This window comes from Lepus europaeus, chromosome 7 (genome assembly GCF_033115175.1).
Source record: "Lepus europaeus isolate LE1 chromosome 7, mLepTim1.pri, whole genome shotgun sequence".
Taxonomy (NCBI): domain Eukaryota; kingdom Metazoa; phylum Chordata; class Mammalia; order Lagomorpha; family Leporidae; genus Lepus; species Lepus europaeus.
This window is the reverse complement of record NC_084833.1, coordinates 106,837,202-106,854,146: the sequence shown is the minus strand read 5'-3', so window position 1 is coordinate 106,854,146 and position 16,945 is coordinate 106,837,202. Positions and strand designations below refer to the sequence as shown.

Below are 16,945 nucleotides of genomic sequence, written 5' to 3'. Positions count from 1 at the left end.
GAAACTGAGTCACAAATAAACTTACCAAAGGTGTCAAGAAGCAGGAATGGGGATGGGGAGAATGGTTGCAGTAAGAGAGTAAAATGGAGTCAAAACAGAACTTCTGCTTCGATTCCTCTAAGGCCTACAAAACAAGCCCTAATTCCCTCTCACCGAGACCCAAGGACCGCTAGTTCTATCGCACTTGTCCACCTTAGGAAAAAACAGCTCTGTGGGGGCTGGTGTAGTGGTGCAGTGGGTAAAGCTGCTGCCTACGATGGCTGGTATCCCATGAATGCAGGGTTCAAGACCTGGCTGCTCTGCCTTCCATCCAGCTCCCTGGTTCTCCCTCTAACTCTTTCAAATAACATTTTAAAATTAAAAAGTTTTGTTAACTAGGTAGTCACTGCATCCAGTTTCCTACTTGACTCCTGTCAAATGTGAACTTTATTAAAGGCTATTCTATATCAACCCTGGAAATCTTAGATCCTACCCACTATGAACAACTTTAAATTAACTGGAGGACAAAGTTCCCTCAGTCAGATGCATGAGTTGAGATGCGGGGCTTGAAGCTACCGAGTAAATGAAACATCTTTTTTAAAAGGACCTCCTAGCCGGCGCCGCGGCTCACTAGGCTAGTCCTCCGCCTTGCGGTGCCGGCACACCGGGTTCTAGTCCTGGTCGGGGCACTGATCCTGTCCCGGTTGCCCCTCTTCCAGGCCAGCTCTCTGTTGTGGCCAGGGAGTGCGGTGGAGGATGGCCCAAGTCCTTGGGCCCTGCACCCCATGGGAGACCAGGAGAAGCACCTGGCTCCTGCCATCGGATCAGTGCGGTGCGCCGGCCGCAGCGCGCCTACCGCTGTGGCCATTGGATGGTGAACCAACGGCAAAAGGAAGACCTTTTTCTCTGTCTCTCACTGTCCACTCTGCCTGTCCAAAAAAAAAAAAAAAAAGGACCTCCTATCCAGAGGCGTGTTCCCTACATCCTCTACATGGAATGAACAAACCCAGAGGAGGAGCCACAGCCTCCGTGAAACAGAATGCTAAGTAGGACCTCATTCTTTTGCTAGTCGGCCTGGATGCCGCAGAGGGGTCAGCAGTCAGGACCGTGGCATGGTTTTAGTGCTCTTCCTGTCACTGAAGTTAGTTTCAGAGAGGCAAGTATCATTAGACCAGGGTTTCACTATTAAAACAAACTTTTTCATTCTACATATTATTCATCAGGGAGAGTGATTTGCCTTCCAATTTGTTGATACTCAGTAGTTTCTCTAAGTTAAAAAAAAAAAAAAAGAGAGAGAGAGAGATCCAAAGGAGGCTTTTCTGAGGAAACGGATTCCTAAGTCATCTCATCCTTGGATCACTTACTCTTACCACCGTCTCAGGCGCAGAGAAGGCTCCAGGACATTACGCTGAAGAGGAAACCTCATTTTATTGACTCTACCGCTGCCCCTGATGAATTAAGGCTGCAACCCCGCAAAAGGCCAAAAGAAACATTCAACTCAAAAGCTGTGCAGTCAAGAGCACCTGTGTATGATGTGTGTGTTTAAATGCAGAAAACAACACAAGGAGGTACAGCATCAGGGAGAAGTAATACTGTTAGACAGAGATTACTTAAAAAAACAAAACCTGTATCATTAATTTTTAATCTTGGATCCCATTACAGCATCCTCTATCAGCAAGCAGACACCTTCGTGTGAGTCAAGAGTCCAATAAACATCTCATTTTATAATACTCTTTATTTGATTAAAGAATTTGCCTTCTCTGTGTACACTGGAATGTTATATTCCCTATGTATTTTACAGGGTTACAAAATGTCTCTCAGTTTAAATATTACCCCAAAAGTAATTTCAGAAAAAAAAAGTTTTTGTGAAATTAAACTTGACTTTAAAAATCAAATGGACAAGGAACTCTCAACAAAACTGGATTAATAAGATTTCTTGCCTACTTAGCTACATGACAGACTTCTTTTCCTAGTCCCCTTCTTCAGAGAAACCTCATGTGGAAACCAAGCTAGAGACAAGGATTCTACCTGATGCAATCAGGGAAAGGGAAAGGCCAGAAATTTCTTTGGCAAGCGATTCCATCCATGGCCATTTGTGTGGCTGCTTTGCTCCAAGTACAGGTGCCCTCGCTCAGAGCGGGAGCGGTACTCTCCAGCAGGCGAGGGGCGCAGCAGGTCACCTGCATCACCGGTCTTCCCGTTGCCAGCGCCGCAGCCTCGCAGCAATGCTTCACTCTCGTCAGTACTGGGTTAAAAGTCAAGGCTGGGCTGGCTGCTTGAAAAAGTAATGGATGAGATGGAGCTGAGAAGCAGCCACTACACGATACTCAGTGGGGAGGAGGAGAAAGGAGTTCAGAGCTAGGAAGAGACAGGTAGAAACTGAAGGCAGTGTGGAAGAAAATGGGATATATATGGGTAATCCCTACATAGCAATATCACCAGCTGCCTCTTGAGATACTGCAAATCTAGTGGTAGAAATGGAGTTTCTTTGATAGTTCAAAGGGCCAGTGGGATTGGTTACAGAAACTCACCGAACCGCAGCCTCCAAAATTATAACCTCAGTTCTGCCAGCAAGGATGGGACTGATGACAGAAAAGCCAGGAAGAAGCAGGTGGTGAACTTCAGGAATGTGAATGGGTTACAAAGAATGTGAACTATTATGTTTTAGCTTAAGTGTTCAAAATGTGGAGAACTGGAAGCCTGGGTAGCATTAGTAGAAGACGTGATTGCAGATGTGTGTGAAGTCCCTATATGGACATAACCATTCTTTAATACATCTTGAAGAGAGGGCTGTGTCATTTGAAAGCTATTTTTCAGCTATCTTGAATATTGACACAGTGGGGGACACAGTACTATTCTAAACTGGAGGGACAGGCCTTGAATGGAATACCTGGCAAAGAAATGGAGGTATGAATGGATAAGGGGAAATGACAAAACACAACTGTATCTTTGAACTTCTACACCTCATTCTCCTTAAAAGCAGTTCATTTGCAAAGTCCAAAAATCAAGAATGGGTTAAACGTGTTCTAGGAGTGCCAAACAATTACAATGTCTATATACAGATGATCCCAGTGCTTGATTGAATGTATGCAAAGAAAAAAACTGAAGGTACAGGAAAGGAGAATGAAAGATTAAAATCTTCTACAAAAAATCTTTTTTAAAACAAAGTATGAAATATAATTATATTTAGGAATTAAAATAAAGGAGCAACTTAGGCAAATGCAGAGGAGGTATTTAACTGGGGGCATTCTCTGGAGTTTGCTGGCCAGTAACATCTGCCAAAGAAATCAGCAGCCTTTCCCTTTATATCTGTGTCATTTCTCTGTCAAAGAATGTCTCTATGACACTGAAACACTGGGGGCGAGTTGAGGGTCCTTGCATGCACAGAATTGTGCACTGTATCAGAAAAAAGGGGTCTCCGATGGCTTTATATTTGGAAAAACTCTTCAGCCACTGTCAGCTTCTTCTTTATTAATTTCGAAATTTTCCTTTTCGGTTCCCTCTTCTTCATATTACAGAATTTCATACCTATCCACTAGGAAAGTGGTCTCTGTAGAAAATCTGACGGGGCTGTTTCCATCTACCTGGGTCACTTTGGTAACCTAGGAAAACAGAAAAAAGAGTTAGGTAAAGACGGAGGTTGAGTTTCCAAGATGCTGATTACATTCTCATTACAGATTCCTTAAAAGCAGTATTAAAAAACAATTCAGAAATACTAAAAAGTGTTCTATTCACAACCGCAGCTCATGGTATCACTTTCCAACACAGTCAATCTGCTCTAGAGAGAGAGAAAGTGTAGTGGTTGGGATGTAGAGCTGTGTTGATATTAAAGAAAAGGCCCAAATTACCAGCCACAGCCCAGTCATGCCCTTTGAAATCTATGAAATTCATAGACAGTCTACCCTGATGATCAATTAACATTAAACAAATAAATCAAATTATTACAGTTATCTAAATCAATTAAATAATTAATTAAATGTAATGCTATAGTCCTCTAACATTATTCATCTGATCTACACTTAGAAGTTTCCTGGTTCAAAGCCACAATAAGCTGGTCATCATACTCATTTTACATGCATGGCTAGGCCTTCTAATGAGTTTTTTTTTTTTTTTTTTCCTTTTTAAAAATAATTTTAAAAAAGGGACTGCTGCTGTGGCACAGTGAGTCCTGGATGTTCCACTTCCAATCCAGCTCTCTGCTACGGCCTGGGAAAGCAGTAGAAGATGGCCCAACGGTGCTGTGGCGCAGCGGGTTAACGCCCTGGCCTGAAGCGCCTGCATCCCATATGGGCACCAGTTTGAGACCTGGCTGCTCCACTTCCCATCCAGTTCTCTGCTATGGCCTGGGATAGCAGAAGATGGCCCAAGTCCTCGGACCCCTGCACCTGCATGGGAAACTTGGAAGAAGCTCCTGGCTCCGGATTGGCGCAGTTCTGGCCGTTGCGGCCAACTGGGGAGTGAACCATTGGATGGAAGACCTCTCTCTCTCTCTGCCTCTCCTCTCTGTAACTGACTTTCAAGTAAAAAAAATAAATCTTTTTTTTTTTTTTTTTGACAGGCAGAGTGGATAGTGAGAGAGAGAGAGACAGAGAGAAAGGTCTTCTTTTTGTTGTTGGTTCACCCTCCAATGGCCGCTGTGGCTGGCGCATCGCGCTGATCCGAAGCCAGGAGCCAGGTGCTTCTCCTGGGTCTCCCATGCGGGTGCAGGGCCCAAGCACTTGGGCCATCCTCCACTGCCTTCCCGGGCCATAGCAGAGAGCTGGCCTGGAAGAGGGGCAACCGGGATAGAATCCGGCGCCCCAACCGGGACTAGAACCCAGTGTGCTGGCGCCGCAAGGCGGAGGATTAGCCTGTTAAGCCACGGCGCCGGCCAAAAATAAATCTTTAAAAAAATAAAGAAGATGGCCGAACTCCTTGGGCTCCTGCACCCATGTGGGAGACCTGGAAGAAGCTCCTGGATCAGACCAACTCTGGCCATTGTGGTCATTTGGGGAGTGAACCAGCAGATGGAGGACCTTTCTCTCTGTCTCTCCCTCTCTCTGTAACTCTACCACTCAAATAAAATATTAAAAAAAAAAAGAAAATCATTATTTCATATTTTCTAATGAGGATTTTTTTTCTTTCTTTTTAAAAAGACATAGGGGCCTGCATTGTTGTGTAGTGGCTAAAGCCTCCATCTGCGACGCTGACATCTCATACAGTCGTTGGTTTCTGTCTTGGCTGCTCCACTTCAGATCCAGCTCCCTGCTAATGGCTTATAAAAAGCAGCTGAAGATGGCCCAGGTCCTTGGATCCCTGCTACCCACGTGGGAGACCCAGAAGAAGCTCCTGGCTCTTGGCTTCAGTCTGTCCAGCTCCAGCCTTTGCAGCCATCTGGGGAGTGAACCAACTTATGGCCACAAGGACAACTTAAGGCCAAAGCCAGGAGCTTTTTCTGGGTCTCCCGTGTGCATGCAGGACCCCAAGGACCTGGGCCATCTTCTACTGCTGGCATCCCATATAGGTGCTGGTTTGAATCCTGGCTGCTCCACTTCTCATCCAGCTCTCTGCTAATGCATCAGAGGATAGCCCAAGGACTCCTGCACCCATGTGGGAGACTAGAAGAAGCTCTTGGCTTTGGATAGTCTCCCTCTCTCTCTCTCTCTGTCCTTCATTATCTCTCTATAACTCTACCTTTCAAATAAATAAAAAAATCTTAAAAAAAAAAAAAAAGTGGAGCCAAACAGCAAACTCAGTTACTCAAACATGTGATGTAAGTGTCTTCACTGCTAGACCACATGCCTGCCCGTCTTTCTTAAATTTCTGTTTATGAAAGGCAAGTAACACAGAGAGAGGGAGAGACAGAGAACTCTCTTTCATCTACTGGCTTACTCCCCAAATGGCCATTATGATCAGAGCTGGGCCAAGCCAAAGCCAGGAGTTCCATCTGAGCGTCCTACATGGGTGGTAGGGGTCCAAGTATTTGGGCTATCTTCTACTGTTTTCCTAGGCACTTTAGCAGGGAGTTAGATCAGAAGCAGATCAGCTGGGGTTTGAACCAGTACTGATACAGGATGCCAGTGTCACAGGCAGTGGCTTAACCTGCAGCACAATAGCAGCCCAAATGCTGCACTCCTAATGAGTTTTTTTTTAATAATTTATTTTTAAGATTTATTTATTTATTTATTTGAAAGTCAGAGTTACACAGAGAGAGAAGCAGAGGCAGAGAGGCAGAGAGAGAGAGAGAGAGAGGGAGGTCTTCCATCTGCCGGTTCACTCCCCAATTAGCCACAACGACTGGAGCTGCACCGATATGAAGCCAGGAGCCAGGAGCTTCCTCCGAGTCTAACCACATGGGTGCAGGGGCCCAAAGCCTTGGGCCATCTTCTACTACTTTTCCAGGCCATGGCAGAGAGCTGGATTGGAAGTGGAGCAGCTGGGACTCAAACTGGTACCCATATGGGATGCTGGCACTGCAGATGATGGCTTTACCCACTACACCACAGTGCTGGCCCCTCTAATGAGGTTTTGAGAGAGCAATTATGTTATCTTAATCTTCGAATGTTCCCAAACAGAAAAAATGTACCCATTTCTATCTAATGTCTTAAGTTTGATAAATGGGTCCTAATACTGATGGAGTTATGCCACTAACAGAGAGAAAACTGTTCTTCGGAATCCTCTAATAGCTTTCAATAGCTTCCTCTGAAGCTATAACTTCCAAGCTGCTGCCTGCAGTGCTGGCATCCCATATGGATGCTGGTTTGAGTACTAGCTGCTCCACTTCCGATCCAGCTCTCTGCTATGGCCCGGGAAAGCAGTAGAAGATGGCCCAAGTCCTTGGGCCCCTGAACCAGTGTGGGAGAGCCACAGGAAGTTCCTGGCTTCGGATCAGCACAGCTCTGGTCACTGCGGTCAATTGAAGAGTAAACCAGTGGATGGAAGACCTCTTTCTCTCTCTCTGTGTAACTCCAACTTTCAAATAAAATAAATACACCTTTAGGGGCCGGCGCTGTGGTGCAGCAGGTGAACACCCTGGCCTGAAGTGCCAGCATCCCATATGGGTGCCAGTTCTAGACCTGGCTGCTCCACTTCCGATCTAGCTCTCTGCTATGGCCTGGGAAAGCAGTGGAAGATGGCCCAAGTCCTTGGGCCCCTGCACCTACATGGGAGACCTGGAAGAAGCTCCTGGCTCTAGAATGGCGCAGCTCTGGCCGTTGCGGCCATCTGGCGAGTGAACCAGTGGATGAAGACCCCTCTCTCTCTGACTTTCAAATAAATAAATAAATCTTTTAAAAGGGGGGGGGGGGAGGGGAGACATGGGACTGGCATTGTGATGCAGCAGGTTAAGCTGCTGCCTACAACACCTGATCCCATTTGGGCACCTGTTCGAGTCCCAGCTGTTCCACTTCCTATCCAGCTCCCTGCTAATGCACCTGGGATAGCAACAGAAGATGGCCCAAGTGCTTGGGTCCCTGCCATCCATAGGGGAGACCTGGGTGAAGCTTGTGGCTGCTGGATTTGGCCTAGCCCGGCCCCAGCTGTTTGCTCATTTGGGAAGTGATCAGCAGATGGAAAATCTCTTTGTCTCTCCTTCTCTAACTCTGCCTGTCAAATAAATAAATAAATCTTCATTCTTTAAAAAAAAAAAAAAAAAAGATTTATATATTTATTTGACAGGCAGAGTTACACAGAGAGAGAAGGAGATTCAGAAAGAAACATCTTCTATCCACTGGTTCACTCCCTAAATGGCCACATGGCTGGAGCTGGGCCAGGTAAAAGCCAGGAGCCAGGAGCTTCTTCTGTGTCTCCCACATGGGTGCAGGGACCCAAGCAACTGGGCTATCTTCCACTGCCTTCCCAGGTGCATTAGCAGGGAACTGGACTGGAAGTGGAACAGCCAGTACTCAACCGGCACCGATATGGATACTGGCACTACAGGCAATGGCTTTAATCCACTGTGCACAGTGTTGGCCCCAATAAATCAATCTTTAAAAAAAAAAAAAAAAGAGGGGAAGACAGTAACAAAAAATGGGTTTCAGTAACACAATTCCAAGAGCTGGAGGAACAGAGGCAGGTGTTTGGCACAGCAGTTACAACACTGATAGGATGCCCCATCCCATATCAGACTGCCTGGGTTTGAGCCCTGGCTCCATTCCCAATTCCAGCTTCCTGCTAAAGCACACTGTGGATGGCATGATGGCGTACGCAGTTGGATTCCTGCTATTCATATGGGAGACCCAAATTGAATTCCAGGCTCCTGAGTTTGGTCTAGCCCAGCCCTGGTTGTTGTAGGAATTTGGAGAATACACCAGCAGATGGGAGATTTCTTTTTTTCTGCCTTTCAAATAAATTAAAATCAGAACAAAACCTAGAGGAATACTGAGTTAAAAATTATCTAAAGGAACAGTTCCTACATTTACACTTCATGCTTGCCCACCTGAACAGCAGCATCTATGACAGAACCGGCTCATGGTTATTTGAAATAATGAAGGGAATTGTGACATAATTTAACATATTGCTTCTACTTACTTATTTTTACCTTTTATAATAATTTGACTTCCAAATAAAAAACTTTGTTCATTTCTTGTGAACAAATCAAGTGTTTTGGCAAAAGAATTTTTAAGTATCATAAGTTGTGGCCAGCGCTGTTGTGCAGCAGGTTAAGCCACTGTTTGTAGCACTGGCATCCCAAATGGGTGCCAGTTTGAGTCTCAGCTCTTCCACTTCCAATTCAGCTCCCTGCTAGTAGCCTGGGAGAGCAGCGGAGCATGGCCCAAGTCCTTGGCCCCCTGCCCTTTTGGGAGACCTGGAAGAAGCTCCTGGCTCTCCTGGTTTCAGCCTGGCCCAGCCCCAACTATTGCAGCCATTTGGGGAGTGAATCAGTGGATGGAAGATCTGTCTCTCCTCTCTCTCTCTCTGTGTAGCTCTTTCAAATAAATAAATCTTTTATAAAAAAAGAAAAAAGGTTAAAAAAAACAGGCAACTGGGGCTAGCATTTGTGGCAGTGGGTTCAGCTGTTACCTGCAATGCCAGTATCCCAAATGAGTACCATTTTGAGTCTGATCCAACTCCCTGTTAAGCACCTGGGAAAGTAGCAAAGGCTGGCCCAAGTTCTTGACCCCCTAACTCCATGTGGCAACCAGGATAGAGTTCGAGGCTCCTAGCTTCAGCCTGGCCCAGCCTGGGCTATTGTGGGCATTTGAAAATTTGAAAAGTGAACCAGTGAATGGAAGATCTCTCTCTCTCTTTTTAAAATCTATTTGACAGAATTAGACAGTGAGAGAGAGACAGAGAGAAAGGTCTTCCTTCCATTGGTTCACCCCCCCCAAATGGCCGCTACGGCTGGAGCTACGCCAATCCGAAGCCAGGAGCCAGGTGTTTCCTCCTGGTCTCCCATGCGGGTGCAGGGGCCCAAGCACTTGGACCATCCTCCACTGCTTTCCTGGGCCACAGCAGAGAGCTGGACTGGAAGAGGAGCAACCGGGACTAGAACCCGGCGCCCACATGGGATGCCGGCGCCACACGCAGAGGATTAACCAACTGAGCCACGGTGCCGGCCCAAGATCTCTCCTTTGTAACTCTGCCTTTCAAATAAATAAAATAAATCTTGAACATTATATAATCCATAAGTACTTTTATACATATGCAGATTGAATTCTTTGAGAGGAAAACTGAGGTAAGTAGGGAATTGAACACGATCATACAAAGTCAGAAACAGCATATGCTGGGGATATAGGCATTTGATTTTTGTACTGCTAGGCCATGCTATCTATCCAGCATCTACCTTAGTGCTTTCCCAACATATGCACTCTATTAAAACGAGTTACCTGTATATTGCAGTAATTTTTTTTGGAGATGAAGGAAACTTGAACAGGGAAGAAGTCATTGGGCTGTCCAGCAATGCTAAACTCCAGGCTGCCACTCTTATTTTTGGCATCAATCACTGGCAGGCACCACTCCAAGGTATTTCGTCGACTGTCATGTCGATATTCCCCATCGATCTCACCAATCACAGGTGCACCAACACCAGACCTGTCACAAGAAATATCAAGTTAACCGTCCGGAGCTAGAACTCCACACCAAGGAAAATCAATCCCAAATTTGATTATGCTCCTGAAATTCTGTCCTCTAGAACTGCAATTTTTGTACAGTTCTAGAAAAAAACAGGCTTCCTAATAACTTCAAAGATCAAAGACCTAGCACTCTGACTAAGGGTTCCACTCAATTCCCTTTGTAGACAGCGGATACAGGCAACCGCAGGTACTTAGCAGGGATGCTTGTGGGCTGTTCCAATTTAGACTAGATCTGGGAGCTAGCAGAGGACTGAGACTGACAAATGTGTGAACTGCATTAACAGTTTGCCGCCTTTTTAAGAAATTCAGTTCATTTCATAAAGACGGTTGAAGAAAAAGCAGGTTGATAATATTAAGGGAAAACTTAAATACCAATAAAGATCAATTTATGTTTTTAAGAGGATGTGTTTTCAAAAGATTTTAGAATGTTTTCAAACTGACTGAATGAAGTCTACGCCAGTGGGCTTATGTGATTTACAATCTAGTAAGTGGACTGCAGTAAATGAAAGCACAATTAATTACCCCTGGGCAAAATAGAAACATGTCGGGAGAGAGATGCATAAGTTGTCCTCAATCTGCAAAAGAACCAGAGCTAGTTAAGATGTACTTTGCACCCCCACGTGGGGCTGAGAGGCAGTGTCACCTACTCCTACACATTCTAAATTTACCAACTTTTAATTCACTATGACACTCAATGCTTGTTTAGGGGCAGAGTAAATAAGGGAGACAAAACGTTTAGGTTGGCATAAGAATATTAACTCTTCCTTATAGATTTTAAATGTCCTTTTTTTTTTTATGGTCCTTTCTGTCCTTGCTCAAATTTCTCATTCTGATACGTCAGTCTTAGACAATAGTAAACGTCTTACAGTCTCTTCTGGTGACTACTGCAAAACTGAACTAAGACACAGGAAACCACCATAACCACAATTATGGGGTAGATGGAGAAGCCTAAAAATTGTGGAATCCTAAAAATAGTCTGGTAAAATAAATCTTGACAAACAAAACCCCACCTGTCACCAACACCCAAATCCTATAATAGTTCAAGGCAGTCTTCTATTGTTCTGAAAGAACAACTGAGCTGTGCAGACTAAGATGGTTACTCCATTAAAGGAAAACTGGTGGAGCCGGTGCTGTGGCATATGTGGGTAAGGCTGTTGCCTACAGCGCCAGAATTCCATATGGGCCCAGTTCAAGTCCTGGCTGCACCACTTCTGATAAAATTCCCTGCTAATATGCCTGGAAAAGCATTGGAAGATGCCCCTAAGCGCGAGACCCAGAAGAAGCTCCTAGCTCCTGGCTCTGGATTGGCCCAGCTCTGGCTGTTGTGGCCATTTGGCGCGTGAATCCCTGACAGCAGATATCTCTCTCTGTGTGTAACTCTGCCTTTCACACAAATAAACAAATGTGCTTATTAAAACAAAAAGGGGGCAGCACTGTGGCACAGGAGGTTAGGCCTCTGCCTGCCAGAATCCCATATGGGCACCAGTTCATGTCCTGGCTGCTCTTCTTCTGATCCAGCTCTCTGCTATGGCCTAGGAAAGAGAAGATGGCACAAGTACTTGGGCCCCTGCCCTCATGTGAGAGACCCAGAGGAAGCTGTTGGCTCCTGGCTTTGGTTGGCTCAGCTCCGGCCGTTGCGGCCATTTGGGGAGTGAGCCAGTGGATGGAAGACCTTTCTCTCTGTCTCTCCCTCCTTCTGCCTGTAACTTTACCTCTCAAATAAATAAAATCTTAAAAAAAAAAAAAAAAAGGAAAACTAGTAATAAAGCACATTTTTAAAAACAGAAGTAACAGTGACTAAAACCAGATCTGACGATGTAAAGCCTTGAATTATTAAAAAGGGAAGAAAGGGGCAGACATCTGGTACAGCAGGTCAAGCCACTGCTTGGGACACCCACATCTCATAAAGTTCTTAGGATCCAGTCTCAGATACTCTGCTTCAATCCAGTTTCTTGCTATTACCCTTGGGAGGCAGCAGAAGATGGCGCAAGTACCTGGGCCCCTGCCACTCATGTGGGAGACGCGGATGGAGTTCTTGGTTCCTGGCTTGGGCCTGGCCCAGCTGTGGCTATTGCGGGCATTTGGGGAGTGAACCTATAGATGGAAGATCTGTCTCCCACTCTTTCTCAGTCACTCTGTTTTCAGATTAATTATTTTTGAAAGTAATTTAAGGGTTCAGCGTTGTGGCATAGTGGGGTAAGTCACTGCTTACAATACCAGCGTCCTTTATCACAGTGCCAGTTTCAGTCCTGGCTACTCTGCTTCCAATCCAATACCATGCTAATGCACCTGGGAAGATAGTGGAAGATGACCCAGGTACCTGGCCTCCTGCCAGCTCACAGGGGAGATCTGAAAGAGTTCCAGGTTCCTGGCTTCCTTTGTGGCCATTTGGGAGTGAACCAGTGGATGGAAATCTCTGTTTTTCCCTCTCTGTCACTCTGCTTTTCAAATAATGAAATCTTTCATTTTTTAATTTTTATAGAGAGGGAGAGACATAGAGAGATATTCTCTATCTGCTAGTTCACTTCCCAAATGGCCGCAATGGTTGAGGCTCAGCCAGGCTGAAACCAGGAGCCAGAAGCTTCTTCTGGATCTCTCACGTGGGCAGGGGGCCAAGGACGTGGGCCATCCTACACTGCTCTCCCAGGCCACTACCAGGGACTGGAGTAGCTGGGACTCAAACTGGTGCCCGTATAGGATGCTGGCACTGCAGATGGCATCTTAACCCCCTGTGCCACAGTGCATGCCCTCAAATAATCAAATCCCATTTTTAAAAAAATATTTTATGTATTTATTTTTAAAGACTTATTATTTGAAAGGTAGAGTTAAAAAGAGGCAGAGGCAAAAAGATAGAGAAGTCTTCCATCCACTGGTTTACTCCCCAAATGGCTGCAATGGTTGAAGCCAGCTTCTTTTGGGTCTCCCACGCAGGTACAGGGGCCCAAGCACTTGGGCCATCCTCCACTGCTTTCCCAGGCCATAGCAGAGAGCTGGATCAGAAGTGGAGCAGCCGGGTCTCAAACCCATGCCTATATGGGATGCTGGCACTGCAGGCAGCGGCTTTACCCACTATGCCACAGTGCTGGCCCTTTATTTATTTATTTGAGAGGCAGAGTTACATAGAGAGAGGGGAAGAGAAAGAGAGAATGGTTTTCCATCTGCTGGTTTACTCCCTAAATGGCCACCAACGGCCCAAACTGAGGTGACCCGAAGCCAGACGCCAGGTGCTTCTTCCAGGTCTCCCACACAGGTTCAGGGGCCCAAGCACTTGGGCCATCGTATACTTCTTCCCCAGGCAATAGTAGAGAACTGATTCAGAAAAGGAGCATCTGGACTCAAACTGATGCCCATATGGGATGTCGGTGCCACAGGTAAAGGCTTAGCCTACAATGCACAGCACTGGCACCAAATAATTAAATCTAAAAAAAAAAAAACAAAAAAACCTTCTTAAATTTTAAGGGAACAAAACTACAAATTAAATTATTACCCTTTTTGTTCCTGCAACATAATTTTTTTCTGCAGAGCAATGTAATAGTAAAGATGCACTAAGAATACACTTGCAGGTACACACAATTGCTTAATTTTGTGGGGGCTGACAGATGATGGGTGGAGCTGGGAACTCACTGATGAACAACAGTGTACACTTACTGGAAACAGTACTGAGAAGATAAACCCAAGATAGGGAGATTTCCCTATGATCCTAGACAGTAGGTCATTTAAGTGTACAACAAAAACTTACTGGAACTAAATTTTTTAGGATGATAGATATTTTTGTTAGCAAGATTGTACTGATTGATGGTTTTACAGATCTATGTATGTCATTACTTACCAAGATACAATTTGTGTCGTTTACTGTATGTCAATTATACTTCAATAAAGCTGTTAGAAAATTTACTGAAACAAATGTAAATATCTTGTTCCCATAAGAATCAACAGTTCCCTTAACCACATAATCTCATCTTTAGTGAAAGTTTACAGAATAACTAAAAAGGGAAATTCAATCTAACAGACTTAATTTCTCTGAAAGTTGCTAAACAAAATGGAGCAAGTTTGACTGACAAATGGCTCCTCCTTCTGGACATCTTCATTACTACATAAACATGCTGAGGACCAACATCTGAAAACAGAGAGGCAGTACTATAGGCTTTTTGGTTTGGCTTGAAAGTCAATAAAAACTTACCCTTTCCAAAGTGTACAGCCCAATGCATTTTGACTAGGGTATGCAGTCTTGCAGACATTACCAAAATCAAGTCATAAAACATTTCCATCATCCCTGTGTCCTGTGGCAATCAAGTACCTTCCTCTCTACCACCTGACTTCTGTTAGTCATAGGGAGAGAATCACACATAGTGGGTAGCCTTTTGTGTCTGCCTTCTTTCACAATTGGCATTTTTAAGAGGCAAAAGGAGTTTCAAAACCAGTTCTGTAAGCCCACTGTAAGGAACACAACTACACTGAAGACACCACTTACGGAAGTGGGATGGTGATAACCACGTCATTCAGTTCTAAATTATCTTCTTGTAGTTCATATTCTATATTGACATCACAGCCACTTCCACTTTCTGAAGGCCAGCAATTAACTGAGGAGAAAAGCAAAGCCATCATTCCATAATATTACAAAGAGCATAGAAACAAAAGCAAATGAAATCCTATCGACAGGCTCACATCTAAAAAATTTTAATGTGAATTATATTTAAAACAAGTTTTAAAATTAAAAATTACAGAATATGATTAAACACCAAATCCATTTTGAAAATCCCTCAAGGCTTCCATGGCCCACAATCTAAACTTAAAATAGGGTACTGAATTTCATCAATTATTTTCAAAGTCAGAATTACAGAGAGAGGGAGAAATATCTTCCAATCTCTGGTTCACTTCCCTGATGACTGCAATGGCCAGCACTGAGCCAGGCTGAAGCCAGGAGCCACATGGGTGGCAGGGGCCCAAACCCTTAGGTCATATCCCAGGCCATTAGCAGGGAGTTGGGTTGATGGAAGTGGAGCAGCTGGGACATGAACCATACAGGATGCTGGTGACATGGATGGCGGCTTTACCTGCTATGCCACAATGCCTGCCCCTACCTAATGAAATCCTAATTCTTTTGATTTTGATAAAAGATCATTTTGTCAAAAAGAACTTCACTATGGCAATGAAGATAAGAGGGTATAAGCCAGAGCTTTTTTTAGATCTCAGTGCAGAGTAGCTTAGTCAAACAGGCCAGAGGCACTTACTTGTCAGTGGAATAAAAGATTCTTCTGTGGTTTGTAGTCTCCACTTTAGCACCCCTACATCACTGTTGACTGGAAATGACTTCTCTGGATTCTTCAAGCCAATTAGAGACTCTGCAGTGAAAAGTTTTTTATCCACATTCGGATGGGTCTGGAATGACAAGGCAAACTGAGGTTCAGACACAGTAGACAGGAAACAAACTCTGGGTACAGCAGTTAAAATGCTGGTTGGGAGGGGCCAGTGCTGTGGCACAGCAGGTTAAGGCTCCGGCCTGAAGCACTGGTATCCCATATGGGCACTGGTTGGAGACCCGGCTACTCCGCTTCCGATCCAGCTCTCTGCTATGGCCTGGGAAAGCAGTAGAGGATGGCCCAGGTCCTTGGACCCCTACACCTGCATGGGAGACCCAGAGGAGGCGTCTGGCTCCTGACTTCGGATCAGTACAGCTCTGGCCATTGTTGCCAATTGGGGAGTGGAGTGGACCAGCAGATGGAGGACCTCTCTCTCTCTTTCTGCCTCTCTTCTCTCTGTGTAACTCTTTCAAATAAATAAATAAATCTTAAAAAAGAAGAAGAAGAAGAAAAGATAGAAGCGCCCCTTTAAAAAAAATGCTGCTTGGAGACTGCAACAGCTAGAGTTGGGCCAGGCCAAAGCCAGGAGCCAGGAACTCCATCCAGGTGGCAGGAACCCAAGTACTTGGGGCAGTACCTGCTGCCTCCCAGGTACATTAGCAGGAAGCTCAATCAAAAGCACACAGTAGCCATGACTTGAATCAGGCACACTGAAATGGGATACAGACATCCCAAGTGATGGTTTAATTTGCTGCACCACAGCACCTACTCCAACTTTTTATCTTAAATTTATTAATTTATTTGAAAGGCAGGGTGAGAGAGAGAAGGGCTGAGAGAGGAAGAGGGAGAGGGAGAGGAAGGGGACGAGGGAGAGAGAGAGATCATCTATCCACTAATTCACTCCCCCAATGGCTGAGATAGCCAGGGCTGGGCCAGGCTTCATCTGAGTCTCCCAAGTGGGCGGCAGAATGGCACTAGTTACATCACACAAATAATTTTATGTGTTATAAGGAATGCTAGTTGAGACTGTGCTAGGTCTTTCACTAGCTAAGTCTTAATACTCTCAACCAGAAGACTCCACACACCTGCAGTTGTACCCCTTTCTTATCTTCATTTTCTACATGAAGACGAATTCGGCCAAATTTGTCATCTGAGATCCTAAGCATGATCATTCCATGCAACTCCATATTCTGTAATCCTCCATCTCGTCCACAGGTTAGTGTGATCTTTTCTTCAATCTTCATATGTACACTATAAAGAAAAAGTGATAAATTTGTTCAGAAAGGTAGAAGTCAGAACAAACTCCCTTTCTTCAAGGATTAACAGTCAATAGCCATCAAAAAAAAAAAAAATTTTTTTTTTTTTTTTTTAATTTGGAAGGCAGAGACAGATGGAGAGTGATCTTTCATTTGCTGGTTCATTCATCAAATGCCTGCAATAGCCAGGGCTGGGCCAGGCCAAAGCAAAGAGCTACAACTCCATCTGGGTCTCCAACATGGATGGCAGGGACTCAACTACTTGAGTCATCATTTACTGCCTCCCAGAGTGTGTAACAGCAAGAAGCTGGATGGAAAGTGGGTTAGCTGGGACTCAAACCAAGCACTGTAACATGAG

The 16,945-nt window shown here is 44.8% G+C and overlaps 1 protein-coding gene across 1 annotated transcript in view; it reads right to left on the bottom strand.

The window, feature by feature from the left end:
• Positions 1 to 1,696: 1,696 nt before the first annotated feature.
• ARCN1 (archain 1) overlaps positions 1,697 to 16,945 on the bottom strand; it is a 33,813-nt gene continuing 18,564 nt past the window's right edge. The window contains exons 6-10 of the mRNA XM_062197137.1: positions 16,417 to 16,582; positions 15,263 to 15,410; positions 14,503 to 14,611; positions 9,786 to 9,990; positions 1,697 to 3,581 (exon numbers count right to left, since the gene is read on the bottom strand). Coding sequence (XP_062053121.1) covers positions 3,492 to 3,581; positions 9,786 to 9,990; positions 14,503 to 14,611; positions 15,263 to 15,410; positions 16,417 to 16,582 — 718 coding nt within the window. The 3' untranslated portion in view covers positions 1,697 to 3,491. The remainder of the gene's footprint in view (positions 3,582 to 9,785; positions 9,991 to 14,502; positions 14,612 to 15,262; positions 15,411 to 16,416; positions 16,583 to 16,945) is intronic.